The sequence below is a fragment of the Boleophthalmus pectinirostris genome, unplaced genomic scaffold (assembly GCF_026225935.1).
Source record: "Boleophthalmus pectinirostris isolate CB_2022bp ecotype Guang Dong unplaced genomic scaffold, ASM2622593v1 HiC_scaffold_9, whole genome shotgun sequence".
In the NCBI taxonomy this organism is placed as follows: Eukaryota; Metazoa; Chordata; class Actinopteri; order Gobiiformes; family Gobiidae; genus Boleophthalmus; species Boleophthalmus pectinirostris.
In genome coordinates this window covers 39,822,056-39,844,125 of record NW_026571541.1, presented here as the reverse complement: position 1 = coordinate 39,844,125, position 22,070 = coordinate 39,822,056, and the positions used below count along the sequence as shown (strand labels likewise).

General features: G+C 51.7%; 2 protein-coding genes across 2 annotated transcripts in view; both read left to right on the top strand.

The window, feature by feature from the left end:
* Window positions 1-13,753, top strand: part of col4a4 (collagen, type IV, alpha 4) — a 47,381-nt gene extending 33,628 nt beyond the window's left edge. The window contains exons 31-45 of the mRNA XM_055166745.1: window positions 2,127-2,234; window positions 2,305-2,483; window positions 2,818-2,881; window positions 3,135-3,209; window positions 3,293-3,400; window positions 4,847-4,954; window positions 5,017-5,088; window positions 5,538-5,666; window positions 5,807-5,914; window positions 7,843-7,998; window positions 8,138-8,383; window positions 8,822-8,938; window positions 9,613-9,801; window positions 11,840-12,123; window positions 12,198-13,753. Of these exons, the coding sequence (XP_055022720.1) occupies window positions 2,127-2,234; window positions 2,305-2,483; window positions 2,818-2,881; window positions 3,135-3,209; window positions 3,293-3,400; window positions 4,847-4,954; window positions 5,017-5,088; window positions 5,538-5,666; window positions 5,807-5,914; window positions 7,843-7,998; window positions 8,138-8,383; window positions 8,822-8,938; window positions 9,613-9,801; window positions 11,840-12,123; window positions 12,198-12,524 (2,270 nt within the window). The 3' untranslated portion in view covers window positions 12,525-13,753. The remainder of the gene's footprint in view (window positions 1-2,126; window positions 2,235-2,304; window positions 2,484-2,817; window positions 2,882-3,134; window positions 3,210-3,292; window positions 3,401-4,846; window positions 4,955-5,016; window positions 5,089-5,537; window positions 5,667-5,806; window positions 5,915-7,842; window positions 7,999-8,137; window positions 8,384-8,821; window positions 8,939-9,612; window positions 9,802-11,839; window positions 12,124-12,197) is intronic.
* Window positions 13,754-18,615: 4,862 nt separating this feature from the next.
* Window positions 18,616-21,886, top strand: LOC129412600 (somatostatin-1A-like). The gene is made up of 2 exons (XM_055166655.1): window positions 18,616-18,772; window positions 21,668-21,886. Exons 1-2 carry the CDS (start codon window positions 18,656-18,658, stop codon window positions 21,884-21,886), a joined length of 336 nt encoding a protein of 111 aa, XP_055022630.1. The 5' UTR covers window positions 18,616-18,655.
* The last annotated feature ends 184 nt before the right edge of the window (window positions 21,887-22,070 follow it).

Genomic DNA, 22,070 nt, shown 5'->3' with positions numbered 1-22,070 from the left:
AGTGACTCTGGGTAACTCGGAGTGACTTAGGGTGACTCGGGGTGACTTGGAGTGACTCTGGGTAACTCGCGGTGACTTGGAGTGACTTAGGGTGACTCGGAGTGACTCGGAGTGACTTAGGGTGACTCGGGGTGACTTGGAGTGACTCTGGGTAACTCGGAGTGACTTAGGGTGACTCGGGGTGACTTGGAGTGACTCTGGGTAACTCGCGGTGACTTGGAGTGACTTAGGGTGACTCGGAGCGACTCGGGGTGACTCGGAGTGACTCTGGGTGACTCTGTGACTTGGGCTGACTCGAGGTGATTCGGGGTGACTCGGGGTGACTCTGTGACTCGGGGTGACTCGGGGTGACTCGGGGTGACTCTGTGACTTGGGGTGACTCGAGGTGACTCGGGGTGACGCGGGGTGACTCTGTGACTTGGGGTGACTCTGTGACTCGGAGTGACTTAGGGTGACTCGGAGTGACTCGCGGTGACTCGGAGTGACTCGGGGTGACTATGAGTGACTCTGTGACTTGGGGTGACTCGGGATGACTCGGGGTGACTCTGTGACTCGGGGTGACTCTGTGACTTGGAGTGACTTAGGGTGACTCGGAGTGACTCGGGGTGACTCGGAGTGACTCGGGGTGACTATGAGTGACTCTGTGACTTGGGGTGACTCGGGGTGACTCGGGGTGACTCTGTGACTCGGGGTGACTCTGTGACTTGGAGTGACTTAGGGTGACTCGGAGTGACTCGCGGTGACTCGGAGTGACTCGGGGTGACTCTGTGATTTGGGGTGACTCGGGATGACTCGGGGTGACTCTGTGAATCGGGGTGACTCTGAGTAACTCTGAGTCGGGGTGACTCGGTGACTCTGTGACTCGGGCCGACTCGGAGCGACGTGGGGTGACTCGGAGTGACTCGGGGTGACTCGAGGTGACTCGGAGTGACTCGGGGTGACTCTGAGTGACTCTGTGACTTGGGGTGACTCGGGATGACTCTGTGAATCGGGGTGACTCTGAGTAACTCTGAGTCGGGGTGACTCGGGGTGACTCGGTGACTCTGTGACTCGGGGTGACTTGGGGTGACTTGGAGTGACTCTGTGACTCGGGGTGACTCTGTGACTTGGGGTGACTCGAGGTGACTCACTGTGACTCTGTGACTCGAGGTGACTCTGTGACTGGGGTGACTCGGGGTGACTCTGTGACTCGGGGTGACTCTGTGACTTGGGGTGACTCGGGGCGACTCTGTGACTCGGGGTGACTCTGTGACTCGGGGTGACTCTGTGACTCGGGGTGACTCGGGGGGACTCTGTGACTTGGGGTGACTCGGGGTGACTCTGTGACTCGGGGTGACTTGGGGTGACTCGGAGTGACTCTGTGACTTGGGGTGACTCGGGGTGACAGATTTCCCTTCAGGAGCTTTGAGGATTTAAACGTTGTAAAAATCCTTCAGTCTGAGCTGGTTAAGCCGGATGCCCTGTCACGGGAGGGATGGTTTCACTTTCACTTTCACTCTGTGTTTGAGGGCGGAGCTCCAGAGCTGCTCGACGGGGCTCTGACCCATGGATCTATTAAAATAACTGGATACAGTGTTGCTGCTTGTAGCTGCCTCCAGTTGACGTAGTGTCACTCAGTGGTTCTACAGTCAAAAAAATCCCATGGGCCGAGAGAAGATTTTTCTCATAGAGGCAACGTGATCACAACCTGCTCGTGTTCGTCTGACAGGACCTACAACTTTCAAAAATGTCGGATTTTGTGGCGATTTTTACCTATTTTTAGATCATAAACTTTTTCTCGCTCAAAATCCTTCAGTTGTCTTAAAAAAACGCTTTATATTCGTTAGCTCCGGCTCCGCTCTCGTTCCTCTCGCTCTGATTGGTCAAAGCGATCACGTGATACACGAGCCCGCGCTCCGTGCGGTAGGAGAAAAGACTCTACTGCACATGCTCGGTCGCCCACAGCCACCGGAAGAACCTCGCCGGGCTAATCTGGGATCATGAGACATTGAGCTCAGCCCATTGACTTGAATGGGCGGCCATTTTCGAACCTGGGGGCTTGTTCTGACCCCTGACTCTGACCCCTGACCTCTGACCCCTGACACTGACCTCTGACCCCTGACCTCTGACCTCTGTGTGTGTGACAGGAGCGGTCGGGGCCCTGGGGCCTCCAGGTCCCGTGACCGTGGTGGAGGAGAAGGGCCGCAGAGGGGCCCCCGGGCCGGACGGAGCCCAAGGTTTTCCCGGACCTCGAGGTAAGACCGAGATCAGGCCTCGGACCGGGTCTTGGTTTGGACTGACTCTGAGCTCTGTGCCTCTGTGCAGGGTTTGAGGGGCCCCCCGGGCCCCCCGGAGCACCTGGTCTCTCTGGACCTCCAGGGGCTGCAGGACTCTCAGGCCCCCTCGGAGCTCCAGGCCTCAGAGGCCCCCAGGGGCCCAAAGGAAAACAGGGATACAAAGGCCTGAAAGGACTCATGGGCTTCCCTGGACTGACCGGAGACCAGGTACTCCCCCTGACTCCTCCCCCTCTCCCCCTGACTCCTCCCTCTCTCCCCCTGACTCCTCTCCCTCTCCATCTGACTCCTCCCCATCTCCCCTGACTCCTCTCCCTCTCCATCTGACTCCTCCCCATCTCCTCCCCCTCCCCTGACTCCTCCTGACCCTCTCCCCCCTGACTCCTCCCCCCTCTCCCCCTGCCTCTCCCCCTGACTCCTCCCCCTCTCTCTCCCCCTGACTCCTCCCCTCTCCCCCTGACTCCTCCCCCTCTCCCCCTGACTCCTCCCCCTCTCCCCCTGACTCCCCCCCAACTCCCCAGACACCTCCTCTTGTGTGTTTCAGGGCCCTGAGGGCTGCCCGGGCGTCGATGGAGGACCTGGGCCCCCTGGTTTTTTTGGTCTTAAAGGTAAGACTGGACCTGGACTACACCAGGACTAAACCAGGACTACACCAGGACTAAACCAGGACTACACCAGGACTAAACCAGGACTACACCAGGACCAAACCAGGACTAATCCAGGACTGAACCAGGACTAAACCAGGACCAAACCAGGACTAATCCAGGACTGAACCAGGACTACACCAGGACCAAACCAGGACTAATCCAGGACTGAACCAGGACTACACCAGGACTAAACCAGGACTTCTTGGTTTTGCAGGAGACCCAGGAGACTCGTCTGGATGCCCTGGACCCCCCGGAGATCGAGGCTCTCAGGGGGACTACGGACCTCCAGGTCAAGACCCAGACCAGGTCTAGTCCAGGTCTACACCTAGGTCTACATCTGGACTAAACCTGGATCTGCTTTGGTGTTTTCAGGTCCTCCAGGACCAAAGGGAGAACCTGGAGAATCCGGGCGCCAGGGACTCCCAGGATACACCAGGTGTAAAGGAGACGCCGGAGTCCAGGGTCCAGCAGGAGAGATGGGTAAGACCGGGACTAAACCAGGACTACACCAGGACTACACCAGGACTACACCGGGACTAAACCAGGACTAAACCAGGACTACACCGGGACTAAACCAGGACTAAAACAGGACTACACCAGGACCAAACCAGGACTAATCCAGGACTGAACCAGGACTACACCAGGACCAAACCAGGACTGATCCAGGACTGAACCAGGACTAAACCAGGACCAAACCAGGACTAATCCAGGACTGAACCAGGACTACACCGGGACTAAACCAGGACTAAACAGGACTAAACCAGGATTGAACCAGGACCAAACCAGGACTAAACCAGGACCAAACCAGGACTTAACCAGGACTACACCAGGACTAAACCAGGACTACACCAGGACTGAACCAGGACTAAATCAGGACTGAACCAGGACTACACCAGGACTAAACCAGGACTACACCAGGACTAAACCAGGACTAAACCAGGACTGAACCAGGACTACACCAGGACTAAACAGGACTAAACCAGGACTACACCAGGACTAAACCAGGACTAAACCAGGACTGAACCAGGACTACACCAGGACTAAACCAGGACTACACCAGGACTAAACCAGGACTAAACCAGGACTGAACCAGGACTAAACCAGGACTGAACCAGGACTAAACCAGGACTGAACCAGGACTACACCAGGACTAAACAGGACTAAACCAGGACTACACCAGGACTAAACCAGGACTAAACCAGGACTGAACCAGGACTAAACCAGGACTAAACCAGGACTGAACCAGGACTAAACCAGGACTAAACCAGGACTGAACCAGGACTAAACCAGGACTGAACCAGGACTAAACCAGGACTAAACCAGGACTACACCAGGACTAAACCAGGACTAAACCAGGACTAACCAGGACTAAACCAGGACTAAACCAGGACTGAACCAGGACTACACCAGGACTAAACCAGGACTACACCAGGACTAAACCAGGACTACACCAGGACTAAACCAGGACTGAACCAGGACTACACCAGGACTAAACTAGGACTACACCAGGACTAAACCAGGACTAAACAGGACTGAACCAGGACTACACCAGGACTAAACCAGGACTGAACCAGGACTACACCAGGACTAAACAGGACTAAACCAGGACTACACCAGGACTAAACCAGGACTAAACCAGGACTGAACCAGGACTACACCAGGACTAAACCAGGACTACACCAGGACTAAACCAGGACTGAACCAGGACTAAACCAGGACTGAACCAGGACTAAACCAGGACTGAACCAGGACTAAACCAGGACTAAACCAGGACTAAACAGGACTGAACCAGGACTACACCAGGACTAAACCAGGACTGAACCAGGACTAAACCAGGACTACACCAGGACTAAACCAGGACTGAACCAGGACTGAATCCTGTTGTGGGTTGCAGGTTCTAATCTCACTGTGACTTTGTGTCTTCAGGAGTTTTGGGGCCCCCAGGACCCAGGGGCCGACCAGGACCTCCAGGACTCCCCGGACCTCCAGGGCCCGATGGACCCCCCGGATCTCAGGGCAGCCGGGGCCTCAGAGGTACTGCAGGATTGTAACCGGTCTAGAGGAGGGTCTGAATGGTTCTTCTCTTCTGTCCTCAGGTCCTCCTGGTCCTCTGGGTCTCCACGGTCTGGACGGACTAAAGGGAGTGAAGGGAGACATGGGGACTCGAGGTGACCGTTTAGTCCTGGTTTAGTCCTGGTTTAGTCCTGTTTAGTCCTGGTTTAGTCCTGTTATAGTCCTGGTTTAGTCCTGTTATAGTCCTGGTTTAGTCCTGTTATAGTCCTGGTTTAGTCCTGGTGTAGTCCTGGTTTAGTCCTGGTGTAGTCCTGGTTTAGTCCTGTTATAGTCCTGGTTTAGTCCTGGTTTAGTCCTGTTATAGTCCTGGTTTAGTCCTGTTATAGTCCTGGTTTAGTCCTGGTTTAGTCCTGGTGTAGTCCTGGTTTAGTCCTGTTATAGTCCTGGTTTAGTCCTGGTGTAGTCCTGGTTTAGTCCTGGTGTAGTCCTGGTTTAGTCCTGTTATAGTCCTGGTTTAATCTCGTTATAGTCCTGGTTTAGTCCTGGTTTAATCTTGTTATAGTCCTGGTTTAGTCCTGGTTTGCAACTTGTTTTTGTCTCTCAGGTCTTGGACTTCCAGGACCTAAAGGTTCTCAGGGGCCTCCTGGAGACACAGGACCCCGAGGGCCTCCAGGGCCCCCAGGATCCTCTCAGATTGGCCCCCCCGGGCCCCAGGGCCCCTTCGGACTCCCAGGTACAGCCCTGGACTCTGTGACTGAAACGATACCATAACCCTTGACCCCTGTGTGACCCCTGACCCCTGTGTGACCCCTGTATGACCCCTGACCCCTGTGTGACCCCTGACCCCTGTGTGACCCCTGTGTGACCCCTCAGGACCCCCGGGACCTCAGGGACCTCCTGGAGAATCTGGACCTGCCTGTGCCAACCCCAAACTCGGAGCCGAGGGAGACCCAGGACCCACCGGACCCGACGGAGACCCGGGTCAGAACCACAGACCACAGACCCACAGACCCACAGACCACAGACCCACAGACCCACAGACCACAGACCCACAGACCACAGACCACAGACCCACAGACCCACCCACAGACCCACAGACCCACAGACCCACAGACCCACAGACCACAGACCCACAGACCACAGACAGACCACAGACCCACAGACCACAGACCCACAGACCCACAGACCCACAGACCCACAGACCCACAGACCCACAGACCACAGACCCACAGACCCACAGACAGACCACAGACCCACAGACCCACAGACCCACAGACCCACAGACAGACCACAGACCCACAGACACAGACCACAGACCCACAGACCACAGACCCACAGACCACAGACCCACAGACCACAGACCCACAGACCCACAGACCACAGACCCACAGACCCACAGACCACAGACCCACAGACCCACAGACCACAGACCACAGACCCACAGACCCACAGACCACAGACCCACAGACCCACAGACCCACAGACCCCACAGACCCACAGACCCACAGACAGACCACAGACCCACAGACCCACAGACCCACAGACCACAGACCACAGACCACAGACCCACAGACCCACAGACCACAGACCCACAGACCCACAGACCCACAGACAGACCACAGACCCACAGACCCACAGACCACAGACCCACAGACCCACAGACCACAGCCACAGACCCACAGACCACAGACCCACAGACCCACAGACCACAGACCAGACCACAGACCCACAGACCCACAGACCACAGACCCACAGACCCACAGACCCACAGACCCACAGACCACACAGACCCACAGACCCACAGACCCACAGACCCACAGACCACAGACACAGACCCCCACAGACCCAGACCAGACCCACAGACCACAGACCCACAGACAGACCACAGACCCACAGACCCACAGACCCACAGACCCACCACAGACCCACAGACCCACAGACCACAGACCCACAGACCCACAGACCCACAGACCACAGACAGACCACAGACCCACAGACCCACAGACCCACAGACCCACAGACCCACAGACCCACAGACACGACCACAGACCACAGACCACAGACCCACAGACCCACAGACCCACAGACCCACAGACCCACAGACCCACAGACCCACAGACCCACAGACAGACAGACAGACCCACAGACCCACAGACCCACAGACCCACAGACAGACCCACAGACCCACAGACAGACCACAGACCCACAGACCACAGACCCACAGACCACAGACCCACAGACCCACAGACCCACAGACCCACAGACCACAGACCCACAGACCCACAGACCCACAGACCCACAGACCACAGACCCACAGACCCACAGACCCACAGACCCACAGACCACAGACCACAGACCCACAGACCCACAGACCCACAGACCCACAGACCACAGACCACAGACCCACAGACCCACAGACCCACAGACCCACAGACCCACAGACCACAGACACAGACCCACAGACCACAGACCACAGACCCACAGACCCACAGACCCACAGACAGACCACAGACCCACAGACCCACAGACCCCACAGACCCACAGACCCACAGACCCACAGACACCACAGACCCACAGACCACAGACCCACAGACCCACAGACCCACAGACCCACAGACCCACAGACCCACAGACCCACAGACCCACAGACCCACAGACCCACAGACCCACAGACCACAGACCCACAGACCCACAGACCCACAGACCCCAGACCACAGACCCACAGACCCACAGACCACAGACCCACAGACCCACAGACCACAGACCACAGACCCACAAACCACAGACCCACAGACCACAGACCCACAGACCACAGACCCACAGACCCACATACCCACAGACCACAGACCCACAGACCACAGACCCACACTGTGATGTCACTTCTTCACACTGTGATGTCACTTCCTCAGGTGTGCAGGGGCCGGCGGGGGAGTCCGGTCCCAGTGATCCGGTTCCAGGAGACGATGGCGACGACGGAGAACCGGGCTGCACCGGAAATACTGGAACCCGAGGAGCCCCGGGACCCCGAGGGGGAGCGGGGCAGCCAGGAGAGCCAGGGGGCAAAGGTCAGTGTGCCGGGGGCAGAGGTCAGTGTGCCGGGGGCAGAGGTCAGTGTGCCAGGGGCAGAGGGCAGTGGGGGGGCCCTGGAGGATGGTCAGGGGCCCTGGTGGTGCTTCTTGTTCATTCTTTTTGTTTTCTTTACAGGGCCACAGGGGAGCACTGGACTCATGGGGGTCCCGGGCCCCCGAGGGGCCTCAGGGAGTCCTGGCTTCGGGGGTGGGCCGGGGTCCAGAGGCCCTCAGGGGCCTCAGGGGCCCAAAGGAGACCCGGGAGACAGTGACCCTTGCCCCCCCTCCACCGCTCCCCCAGGCTCCCCAGGAAAGCAGGGGCCCCCTGGGACCCCAGGAGACACAGGGGCCGAGGGAGAACCAGGCTGCCCTGGGGCCAAAGGTGAGTCTGTGTGTCCTACAGGGGGCGCTGTGAGTCTGTGAGATGTGTCTGTGGTTTGTCTGTGGTTTGTGGTCTGTCTGTGGTTTGTCTGTGGTTTGTGGTCTGTCTGTGGTCTGTCTGTGGTTTGTCTGTGGTTTGTCTGTGGTCTGTCTGTGGTCTGTCTGTGGTCTGTCTGTGGTCTGTCTGTGGTCTGTCTGTGGTCTGTCTGTGGTCTGTGGTCTGTCTGTGGTTTGTCTGTGGTCTGTCTGTGGTCTGTCTGTGGTCTGTCTGTGGTTTGTCTGTGGTCTGTCTGTGGTTTGTCTGTGGTCTGTCTGTGGTTTGTCTGTGGTCTGTCTGTGGTCTGTCTGTGGTCTGTCTGTGGTTTGTCTGTGGTCTGTCTGTGGTCTGTCTGTGGTTTGTCTGTGGTCGGTCTGTGCTGTGAGGTTTGTTCTTGTGCAGGAGCCAAAGGAGAGCACGGAGACTCAGGATTCACAGGAGACACAGGACCCCCCGGCCCCAGAGGAGACCCTGGGGAGGAGGGGCCCCAGGGGGACAGAGGAGAGCAGGGCTGTGGGGGTGAGTGGGGGTGTGTGTGTGTGGGGGGGGGGGGGGTGAGTGGGGGGGTGAGGGTGAGTGGGGGTGAGTGGGGGGTGTGGGGGGGGTGAGTGGGGGGTGGGGGTGAGTGGGGGGTGAGTGGGGGGGTGAGGGTGAGTGGGGGGTGTGGCGGGGGTTAGTGGGGGTGTGTGGGGGGGTGAGTGGGGGGTGAGGGTGAGTGGGGGGGTGAGTGGGGGGGGTGAGTGGGGGGTGAGTGGGGGTGTGGGGGGGTGAGTGGGGGGTGTGGCGGGGGTTAGTGGGGGTGTGTGGGGGGTGAGTGGAGGGGTGTGGGGGGGTGAGTGGGGGGGTGAGGGTGAGTGGGGGGTTGTGGGGGGGGTGAGTGGGGGGGTGTGGGGGGTGGGGGTGAGTGGGGGGTGAGTGGGGGGGTGAGGGTGAGTGGGGGTTGTGGGGGTGAGTGGGGGGGGGTGTATTTTCTGTAAAAATAATAATAATATAATAATTACATTTAGAACTAATACTGAATATGAACATGGATAATGATAATATCACAATAATATCATGATCTTATCATAATAATATCATAATATATAATAATATATAATAATAATATAATAATATATAATAATAATATATAATATAATCATCGATAATTATCACAATGTCTGACAGATGTGTGATGTCACTTCCTGTTTCAGGAGACCCTGGGCCAATCGGTGATCCCGGTCCGCCCGGCCCCTACCACACGCTGAGCGCCGGATTCCTATTGGTCGTCCACAGTCAATCACAAAACATTCCCACATGCCCCGCCCACATGAGGGCGCTGTGGAGCGGCTACAGTCTCCTGTACCTGGAGGGTCAAGAGAAAGCACACACCCAGGACCTGGGTACACAACACACACACAACACAACAGACAACACACACACACACAACACGACGCACAACACACACAACACACAACACAACAGACAACACACACACACACAACACACACACAACACAACAGACAACACACACACACACAACACACACACACACACACACAACACACACACACACACAACAACACACACAACACACACAACACGAACACACACACACACACACACAACACACACAACAGACAACACACACACACACACACGACACACAACAGACAACACACACACAACACACACAACAGACAACACACACAACACGACGCACAACACACACAACAGACAACACACACACACACAACACGACGCACAACACACACAACACACAACACAACAGACAACACACACACACACAACAACACACAACACACACACACAACACCACACACACACGACACAACACACACACACACAACACACACACAACACACACACACAGACACACACACCACACACACAACACACACACACAGACACACACAACACACACACAACACACACACAACACGACGCACAACACACACACAGACAACACACACACAACACACACAACAGACAACACACACAGACAACACACACAACACACACACACAACACACACAACAGACAACACACACAACACGACGCACAACACACAACAGACAACACACACACAACACAGACAACACACACACAACACGACGCACAACACACAACACACACACAATACAGACAACACACACACACACACAACACGACGCACAACACACAACACACACACAATACAGACAACACACACACACACACAACACGACGCACAACACACATAACACACAACACACACACAATACACACAACACACACACACAATACACAAAACACACATTATATATACTTTGTGTGCGTCTGTGTGTGTGTGGTACAGGTCAGGTGTGTTCTTTTGTAGTTTTATAAATGATGATATTGTGATATTGTATATATTATATTTATGTTGTGTGTTTGTGTGTTTGTGTTGTGCGTCTGTGTGTGTGTTGTGTGTGTGTGTTGTGCGTCTGTGTGTGTGTGTTGTGTGTGTGTGTGTGTGTGTTGTGCGTCTGTGTGTGTGTGTGTGTGTGTGTGTGTGTGTTGTGTGTCTGTGTGTGTTGTGTGTCTGTGTGTTGTGCGTCTGTGTGTGTATGTGTGTTATGCGTCTGTGTGTGTGTGTTGTGCGTCTGTGTGTTGTGCGTCTGTGTGTTGTGCGTCGTGTGTGTGTGCGTCTGTGTGTGTGTGTGTTGTGCGTCTGTGTGTGTGTGTGTGTGTGCGTCTGTGTGTGTTGTTGTGTGTGTGTGTGTGTTGTGTGTGTCTGTGTGTGTGTGTCTGTGTGTGTGTGTGTTGTGCGTCTGTGTGTGTGTGTGTGTTGTGCGTCTGTGTGTGTGTGTGTTGTGCGTCTGTGTGTGTGTGTTGTGCGTCTGTGTGTGCGTCTGTGTGTGTGTGTTGTGCGTCTGTGTGTGTGTGTGTGTGTTGTGCGTCTGTGTGTGTTGTGTGTGTGTGTGTGTGTGTGTGTCTGTGTGTGTGTGTGTGTGTTGTGCGTCTGTGTGTATGTGTGTGTTGTGCGTCTGTGTGTGTGTGTTGTGCGTCTGTGTGTGCGTCTGTGTGTGTGTGTTGTGCGTCTGTGTGTGTGTGTTGTGCGTCTGTGTGTGCGTCTGTGTGTGTGTGTTGTGCGTCTGTGTGTGCGTCTGTGTGTGTGTGTGTGTTGTGCGTCTGTGTGTGTTGTTGTGTGTGTGTGTGTGTGTGTGTGTCTGTGTGTGTGTGTGTGTCTGTGTATGTGTGTGTGTGTGCGTCTGTGTGTGTGTGTGTGTCGTGTGTCGTGTGTGTGTGTGTGTGTGTGTGTGTGTGTCTGTGTGTGTGTGTGTGTGTGTGCGTCTGTGTGTGTGTGTTGTGCGTCTGTGTGTGTGTGTGTGTGTGTGCGTCTGTGTGTGCGTCTGTGTGTGTGTGTTGTGCGTCTGTGTGTGTGTGTGTGTGTTTCAGGTCAGGCGGGTTCGTGTGTGCGTGTTTTCTCCACGATGCCCTTCTCGTCCTGTAACTCCGCCCACTGCTCGTACTCCTCGAGGAACGATAAATCCTATTGGCTGTCGGCGTCGGGGGCGGTGCCGGTGCTCCCGGTGGTGGGCGGGGCCATCGGCGAGCACATCAGTCGCTGTGTTGTGTGCGAGAGCCCGAGCGCCGCCGTCACCCTGCACGCCCAGGCCCCCCAACCCCCCACCTGCCCCCCGAGGTGGGCACAGCTCTGGAGCGGGCACTCCTTCCTCATGGTGAGTCACACGGGGGCGGGGGGCGGTCCCTCACCTGTCTCACCTGTCTCACCTGTCTCACCTGTCTGTTTCAGCACACGGGGGCGGGGGACGAGGGCGGGGGACAGTCCCTCACGTCTTCAGGCTCGTGTCTTCAGATCTTCAGACCTTTGCCTTTTGTGGAGTGTCAGGGACCCAGAGGAACCTGCCACTATTTCTCCAACATCTACAGCTTCTGGCTCACACGAGTCCCCCTGGAGCTGAGACCGGACCGAGACCCGAACCCGAGACCGGACCAAGACCTGCGCTCAAGACCGGACCAAGACCTAGACCAGGAGGATCTCAGGTCCAAGAGACAAGACGATCTGAGCCCAAAAGAGCAGAGCATCAGCCGCTGTGTGGTCTGCATGAAGACCCAGTGAGACCAGGATCCAGACCAGGACCAGGACTGAGTCTGGTTGTGTTTATTGTAAATAAATGAGTCAAATCTATTTATTAGACAAAAATCATCGAGAAACAAAAGAGACGATTTAGAGTTTTCTGAACTCAAAGGTTTTGAGTTCCATGAACCCAAAAATCTGTCACATTTAATTTAGAGAAAAGTCCCTCAGACTCAGACCACAGACTGGAGCCAACCCGGTGCCCGGTGCCCGCCAACCCACTGTGTTCCAAACAGGAAGTGTTCATGGTCGTGTTTTGGCTCCATTGACTCTGGCTCCAGTTTAGTTTGTGTGTAAAAACTCTGACCTTTGACCTTTGACCCGATTGTGTGGGTCTGTCCTCGCCTCCTCTGCTTCACACTGGAAAAAAAAAAAACGAGATTTGTGTGAATTAAAACGACAAATTTAAATGACAAATTTAAACGACAAATTAAAACGACTTAAATTCTGATAGTTTGAGTCGTTTCATTTCGACCGAAGAAAAAACATTTGATTTTGTTTTTTATTTTAAATGCAGTTGTTGTTTTTCTTTTTCTTTTTGTCTCCAGACTCGTTTTTGAAGTAGAAAAAGTTTTGTTCCTCTGCAGAACTTTTCAGTCAACAACAACAACACAAGTGAAACCGACTCAAGTCAGGACCAAACCTCAAGTCACTCAAGTTACTCAAGTCACTCAAGTTACTCAAGTTACTCAAGTCACTCAAGTTACTCAAGTCACTCAAGTTACTCAAGTCACTCAAGTCATTCAAGTCACTCAAGTCATTCAAGTCACTCAAGTCATTCATGTTACTCAAGTCATTCAAGTCACTCAAGTCATTCAAGTCACTCAAGATACTCAAGTCACTCAAGTCATTCATGTCATTCAAGTCACTCAAGTCATTCAAGTCACTCAAGTCGTCTGAACGAGACCAGATTTAGTTTTTTACAGAGTCTGAGCCTCTCATTTGAGGCGTTTAAGCGTCTCTTTGGTGTTAGGGTCAGAGGTCAGAGGTCACAGAGGTCAGAGGTCACAGGGGTCAGAGGTCACAGGGGTCAGAGGTCACAGGGGTCACAGAGGTCACAGGGATCAGAGGTCACAGGGGTCAGAGGTCACAGGGGTCAGAGGGGTCAGAGGTCAGGCCTGGTGTCTTCGGGTTCGTTGTGTGAAATATTTGTGTTCAGACGTTTGTCGTTTTCTTGTATCTGGAGTTTTTGCATCATTTTAATAAAAGTGTCACAACAAACTGAGTTTTATTCTCTAATACAGGACAGGGGCGCACCTGACACACGGGAGAGCACCTGACACACGGGAGAGACACACGGGAGAGCACCTGACACACGGGAGAGCACCTGACACACGGGAGAGCACCTGACACACGGGGGGAGGAGGGCGGGAGGGCATCTGGCATAAACAGGTCGCTGATGCGTCACGTCTCCCGCAGCGACGCTAATGTCCTCTGTCCATCAGTCACACCTCCAGCGGAGCGCCTGATTGGCTCACGCAGAGAGGATGCACATGATTGGCCGGGAGCACAGCGGGGGGCGGGACCACAGCGTTCAAACTCATTTAGACCCGATTAAGAGAAAAACGGAAGAGAAAAAAGAGAAAGAGGAGAGGAGGAGGACACACAGAGAAAGACACGAACACAATAACAAACTCATTTAAGCTCATTTAGACTCGATCAATATTCACAAGTCACAATGGAGGAAGAGAAGAGGAGGAGGAGAACATCATGAGTACAGACAGAGCTCAGAGAAGGAGAGAGGAAGAAGATGAGGAGTGGAGGAAGAGGAGAGGAAGAGGAGGAGACACTCACACCTCGAGTTTTCATCCAAACTTGGTCAAAAAAAAAAAAAAACCTCCCTGAGGCTCGAGCAGACACGACCTTCAGCACAGACGCGTGTGAAGAGTCTGAAAACAGTCGTGATCTTCTCCAGGGTCCATCAGTCCAGAGCTGATTCTTCTCAGGTGCAGGAGGAGCTCCACTGGTCTCCTCAGCTGGATGTTCTCGTCTCACGTTCACAGTCGAAGAGCCTCATGCACACTGACCTTTCTCAGCTTTAATGTGCTCCACAACAGTTTCAGGGTCAGTTGTCGTTGTGGGTCAGTTGTTTGTCAGTTGTGGGTCAGTTGTTTGTCAGTTGTGGGTCAGTTGTTTGTCAGTTGTGGGTCAGTTGTAAAATCACTTTTGCAGAATAAATACGTGAAAATCTAAGTTTTGTTTTCTGTTTGTCAGCAAATAACAACAGTAATTTAAAATATAATAAATAAAATAAATATAATAAATATATAATAAATATAATATGTACATAATAAATAAAATAACTATAATTATAATGTATAAAATACTTTTAAGAAATAAAATATATAACACACAGTGATGTGTGAACTTCCGTGTCCCCGTCTAGAGAATATTTAAGTCTAATATAACTGCAGTACTACTGTAGTACTACTGTTCAAATACTACTGTAGTACTACTGTTAAAGTACTGCTGTAGTACTACTGTTAAAGTACTACTGTTAAAGTACTACTGTTAAAGTACTACTGTAGTACTACTGTTAAAGTACTACTGTCATAGTAATGCTGCTGTAAAACTACTGCAGTTTTACAGCAGCATTACTTTAACAGTAGTACTACTGTAGTACTGTTGTAGTACTACTGTAGTACTGTTGTAGTACTACTGTAGTACAGTTGTAGTACTGTTGTAGTACTCTTGTAGTACTGTTGTAGTACAGTTGTAGTACTGTTGTAGTACTGTTGTAGTACAGTTGTAGTACTGTTGTAGTACTAGTTTGTAGTACAGTTGTAGTACTGTTGTAGTACTGTTGTAGTACTGTTGTAGTACTGTTGTAGTACAGTTGTAGTACAGTTGTAGTACTGTTGTAGTACTGTTGTAGTACTCTTGTAGTACTGTTGTAGTACAGTTGTAGTACAGTTGTAGTACTGTTGTAGTTGTAGTACTGTTGTAGTACTGTTGTAGTACAGTTGTAGTACTGTTGTAGTACTGTTGTAGTACTTTGTAGTACGTTGTAGTAGTACTGTTGTAGTACTGTTGTAGTACAGTTGTAGTACTGTTGTAGTACTGTTGTAGTACTGTTGTAGTACAGTTGTAGTACAGTTGTAGTACTGTTGTAGTACTAGTTGTAGTACAGTTGTAGTACTGTTGTAGTACAGTTGTAGTACTCTTGTAGTACAGTTGTAGTACTGTTGTAGTACAGTTGTAGTACAGTTGTAGTACTGTTGTAGTACTGTTGTAGTACAGTTGTAGTACTCTTGTAGTACAGTTGTAGTACTGTTGTTGTACTCTGGAGCCTCACAGTTTGACCTTTGACCTGGTCTTCAGGTCTCCAGGATCCTGGTTTAGTTCTGGTCCTGGTCCTGGTCTTGGTCTTGGTCTTGGTCTCTGAGTGTTTGTGTAATGGAGCGGCAGGAGCGTCAGGAGCGCAGGAGCGGCAGGAGCGGCAGGAGCGGCAGGCGCCTCCTGCTGTTGCTGTTTACTCTCATTAGCTTCACATTAGCGCCACATTAGCTTCATTAGCCTCATTAGGCTAACGCTAATGCTAACACCGCGCAGTGACGTGTGCAAAAAGTGTTTGTGCATGAGCCTCCCGCGGGGACGCACAACGACACACAACACACACAACACACACAACACACACAACACGAACGCACAATGCACAACGACACACAACACACACAACACGAACGCACAATGCACAACGGCACACAACACACACAAAACACGAACGCACAATGCACAACGACACACAACACACACAACACGAACGCACAATGCACAACGACACACAACACACACAACATGAACGCACAATGCACAACGACACACAACACACACAACACACAAAACACGAACGCACAATGCACAACGACACACAACACACAAAACACGAACGCACAATGCACAACGACACACAACACACACAACACGAACGCACAACACACAATGACACACAACACACACAACACAAACGCACAATGCACAACGACACACAACACACACAACATGAACGCACAACACACAACGACACACAACACAAACGCACAATGCACAACACACAACACGAACGCACAACACAAACACACAACATGAACGCACAACACAAACACACAACATGAACACACAACACACCCAACACGAACGCACAATGCACAACGACGCACAACACACAACACGAACGCACAACACACACACACAACATGAACGCACAACACAAACACACAACATGAACGCACAACACAAACACACAACATGAACGCACAACAACACACACACACAACATGAACACACAACATGAACGCACAACAAGACACACACACACACGCGGGGACGCACAACACGAACACACAACACACACAACATGAATGCACAACAACACACACACACAACATGAACGCACAACACACACAACATGAACACACAACAACACACACACGCGGGGACGCACAACACGAACGCACAACACACGCAGGGACGCACAACAAAGACACACACAACACAAACACAACATGAACGCACAACGACACACACGGGGACGCACAACGACACTATACACACAACGACACACACGCGGGGACGCACAACGATACACAACATGAACACACAACAACACACACAAAAACACACACGCGGGGACGCACAATGATACACAACACACTATACACACAACACAATACACACAACACACACACGCGGGGACGCACAACAAAGACACAACACACGCTATACACACAACAAGAACACACAACACACACACGCAGGGACGCACAACACACTATACACACAACACACAACAAACACAATGACACACAACACACTATACACCCAACAAGAACACACAACAACACACACGGGGACGCACAACACGAACACACAACGACACACAACACAATACACACAACACACACATGCGGGGACGCACAACATGAATGCACAACGACACTATACACACAACACACACAACGACACACACGCGGGGACGCACAACAAAGACACAACAACACACTATACACACAACACACACACGGACGCATAACACACACAACATGAACACACAACACACACAACACACACACGGACGCATAACACACACAACATGAACACACAACACACACACTCGAGGACGCACAACAACACACAACACGGACGCACAACACACACAACACACAGCGTCCTTGCATGTGTTGTGTGTTGTTGTTGTGTGTGTGTTGTGTTGACACCCTGTACCCGCACCCTGCACCCACACCCTGCACCCTGCACCCACACCCTGCACCCACACCCTGCACCCACACCCTGCACCCACCCTGCACCCACACCTGCACCCTCCCGCACCCACACCCTGCACCCACACCCTGCACCCGCACCCTGCACCCTGCACCCACACCCTGCACCCACACCCGCACACCTGCACCCACACCCTGCACCCACACCCTGCCCGCACCCGCACCCACACCCTGCACCCACACCCTGCACCCGCACCCTACCCGCACACCCCGCACCCGCACCCCGCACCCGCACCCTGTACCCGCACCCTGCACCTTGTGATGTCATCAAGTTCTCAGCTCCTTTTCTCTTTAGTTCAGTCGAGATCAAAATCCACGACTGAAATGATCCAGTTGATTCTAGTGAAGGTGTGTGGAGTTTAAAAACACAGTGGAGCACTTCCTGTATCACCACATGATGACATCACGAGGTGGAGCAGTGTTTTCTGTTAGTGACTTGGTCTGGTCTCTAAAAGAGACGGAGGGACTCTGACAGAACCAGAACCAGACCACGGGGAGGGCATCTGGGTCTGGAGACAAACTGAAGTAGAAACACACGTGCCTCAGGCTGGGCTCAGTCCTGATCCGGATCTGGTCCTGGTCTAGTCCTGGTCTAGTCCTGGTCTAGTCTCAGATCTGGACTCACTGAGGCAGGACCGGAAAACCCCGCGTGCCACCTGTCGGGACTCCGGGGATGACGTCAGTGGCCGGTGTCAGTGACGTCACTCCCGGTATAAACGCGCGCGCCCCGGAGCCTCGCGCAGACCCAGACCCCGGACTGAGACCGGACCGACCATGAGCCCGAGACCCGGAAACAGACCCGGACCCAGAACCGGACCCGCGGCTCAGACCGGGATGCGCGTGCTCGTGGCGCTGCTCATGCTCGCGCTCTGCGTGTGCGCGCGTCCAGACTCTGACAAACTGCACGCGCTGCTCCGGAGCGCGCAGCTCGGCCCCGACAAACAGCAGCACGTGAGTTTAATTTTAATATAATTTTATATGAGATTTATATTTGATCCGTGTTTATACGAGTTTCATATCGATCACGTGGTTTTAGACGTGTTTTTATTTGTTTGATGTGCCGTGTTCGCTCAGACTCGTGCGCGTGTCACTCTGTGGTTCGGTCTCACACATCAGAAACTTTTCAATCACAAAATACTTTTACTCACGAGAGCTCCGCGCGTCAGGTCCGCGCGTCAGGTCCGCGCGTAAAAAGCGCACAGCGCCAGAAGTTGAAGAAATCAGAATAATAACGGTGCTGATTCATGAATCCTGTCGGTGTGTGTGTGTGTGTGTGGGGGGGGGGGGGTTGGTGATGAGTCCAGACTCTGTGACAAAGAAACATTTGGAGACAAAATGAGACTCAGACAACAGAAAGTCTGAGACCCAAGACCCAAGGTTCTAGTACAAAACATACACATGTTCTATCATATGTTTGTTATATGTTCTATCATATGTTCATATGTCTGTTATGTTTGTTATATGTTCTATCATATGTTCCGTTATATGTTCTATCATATGTTCTGTTATATGTTCTATAACATGTTCTATAACATGTTCTATCATAGAACCTGTGTTCTATAAACTCGTCCTAAATCTCATCGATCACAGTTTTATGTTTACAGGAAATAAAAAAAAATACAGAAGTAAAAATTGTGCAGGAAAAATGTTTCCTGTTGTTTTTGTTCTTTTTTTCCTGAAAACCAAAGAACCAAAGGATTGAAGAACAAATCTGTTCATAAGAACGAAGCTCAACTTTAATAATAATAATAAAAAAATATAACAATAATAATAACAACTCTTATGTAACAGATAATACTCCCTACAACTGTACAATTATCTACAAATATATCTGTCCAGAACCTTCTGCTCACAGGTCACAGGACCAGGTCTGGACCAGGACCAGGTCTGGACCAGGACCGGGTCTGGACCAGGACCAGGACTGGACCAGGACCGGGTCTGGACCAGGACCGGGTCTGGACCAGGACCGGGTCTGGACCGGGTCTGGACCGGGTCTGGAGCTGAGGAGGCACCAGCTCCATCATTTTTCTCCCCAAAACAAACAGGAATTATACAAACGAGTTTGATTCATAAAACAAAACCGTTTGTGTCTAAACTGGTGTAAATGTAAAACGTTGGATTTTAAATTAAAGGTTTAATGTTTTAAAAACCTCCGATTGTTCCATAAATCCACCTCCACCAGACTCCAGACTCCAGAGCAGCAGCTCCAACCACCTCACTGGAGGAAAGAGGCTCCAGACCCCGGTCCAGACCCCGGTCTAGACCTCAGTCCAGACCCCGGTCCAGACCCCGGTCTAGACCTCAGTCCAGACCCCGGTCCAGACCCCGGTCTAGACCTCAGTCCAGACCCCGGTCTAGACCTCAGTCCAGACCCCGGTCCAGACCCCGGTCTAGACCTCAGTCCAGACCCCGGTCTAGACCTCAGTCCAGACCCCGGTCCAGACCCCGGTCAGAAAAATCCTGGACTTTTCTTCAGACGTGAGACTCTGGACGAGGAGCACAGAACCTGAGTCTGAGGAACATCTTTAAAACTCCTGAAACACAAACTCTGAGCTTTAAGTCATGTTCTCATGTTCTGTTGTTGTGTTGTTGTGTTGTTGTGTTGTTCTGTTGTTCTGTTGTTCTGTTGTGTTGTTCTCATGTTCTGTTGTTGTGTTGTTGTTCTGTTGTTGTTGTTCTGTTGTTCTGTTGTTGTGTTGTTCTGTTGTGTTGTTCTCATGTTCTGTTGTTGTGTTGTTCTGTTGTTGTGTTGTTCTGTTGTTCTGTTGTTCTGTTGTTGTGTTGTTGTGTTGTTCTGTTGTTGTGTTGTTGTGTCGTTCTGTCGTTGTGTTCTGTTGTTGTGTTGTTCTGTTGTTGTTGTTGTGTTGTTGTTGTTCTGTTGTTCTGTTGTTGTGTTGTTCTGTTGTTGTGTTGTTCTGTTGTTGTGTTGTTCTGTGTTGTTGTGTTGTTGTGTTGTTCTGTGTTGTGTTGTTCTGTTGTTGTGTTGTTCTGTTGTTGTGTTGTTGTGTTGTTCTGTTGTTGTGTTGTTGTTGTTGTTGTGCTGTTCTGTTGTTGTGTTGTTGTGTTGTTGTGTTGTTCTGTTGTTCTGTTGTTGTGTTGTTGTGTTGTTCTGTTGTTGTGTTGTTGTGTTGTTGTGTTGTTCTGTTGTTGTGTTGTTGTGTTGTTGTGTTGTTGTTGTGTTGTTCTGTTGTTGTGTTGTTCTGTTGTTGTGTTGTTGTTGTTCTGTGGTTGTGTTGTGTGTTGTTGTGTTGTTCCTGTCACACTCAGAGCTGGACTTGTGTTTGTTTTTTTGTTTGTTTGTTTGTTTATTCTGAGTCTGTTTCATCTGTAAAACTCCAAACTCTCTGTTCCACCTTGTGATGTCATCAAGTTCTCAGCTCCTTTTCCCTTTAGTTGAGTCGAGATCAAAACTCCACGACTGAAATGTTCCAGTTGATTCTAGTGAAGGTGTGTGGAGTTTAAAAACACAGTGGAGCACTTCACTATCACCACATGATGACATCACAAGGTGGAACAGAACTCTTTGTGCGTTAAACATGTGAACGAAACGAAACACGAGTCCAGAACAGAACCGAGGATTATGGGACATTCCAGACGTCCATCCTCCCCCTGTGACCTCCGTGACCCCTGTGACCCCTGTGACCTCTGTGACAACCCTAACCCATATTGACCATATTTGGAAGTTCAGGGGGCGTTTCTAACCAAATACATGTTCATTGTTTATGTAAATGAGATGTAAATGAGCGCGCAGGTGTTGTTGGGTTTTCTGGACTTTAGTGACACTCTGAGTTTGGGCCGTTGTTTCTTTCAGAATCGTTCTTCATATTTGGTTCCGTTTGTTTTCAGGACCTGTCGCTCCTGTCGTCTCTGCTCCTGTCAGAGCTCCTGTCGCTGGAGAACGACTCGGTGCAGGACCCGGACACTGAGGGCGCGCACGTGGACTCTGAGGGCATGCGCACAGACCCGGCGGGCGTGCACGTGCAGAGAGACGCGCTCCTATTGGCTCCCAGAGAAAGGAAGGCGGGCTGTAAGAACTTCTTCTGGAAGACCTTCACGTCCTGCTGATGTCACCTGTCAATCATCAATAAACCTGATGTTTATGTAAATGAGACTCCGCCCCCTCATTATGAAACATATAATGTTTATGTAAATGTGACTCCGCCCCCTCATTATGCAACATATCATTAGAAACAAACATTATTATAAATATGATTATTTCTCTCCCGTTCAGATCGTTCACTAATCAAAC

Bases quoted from the DNA above. Each gene is read 5' to 3' on its own strand.
- LOC129412600 (XM_055166655.1), top strand. From the start codon at position 18,656: ATGCGCGTGCTCGTGGCGCTGCTCATGCTCGCGCTCTGCGTGTGCGCG. The intron at 18,773-21,667 runs GTGAGTTTAATT...GTTTGTTTTCAG, and splicing joins GCCCCGACAAACAGCAGCAC to GACCTGTCGCTCCTGTCGTC.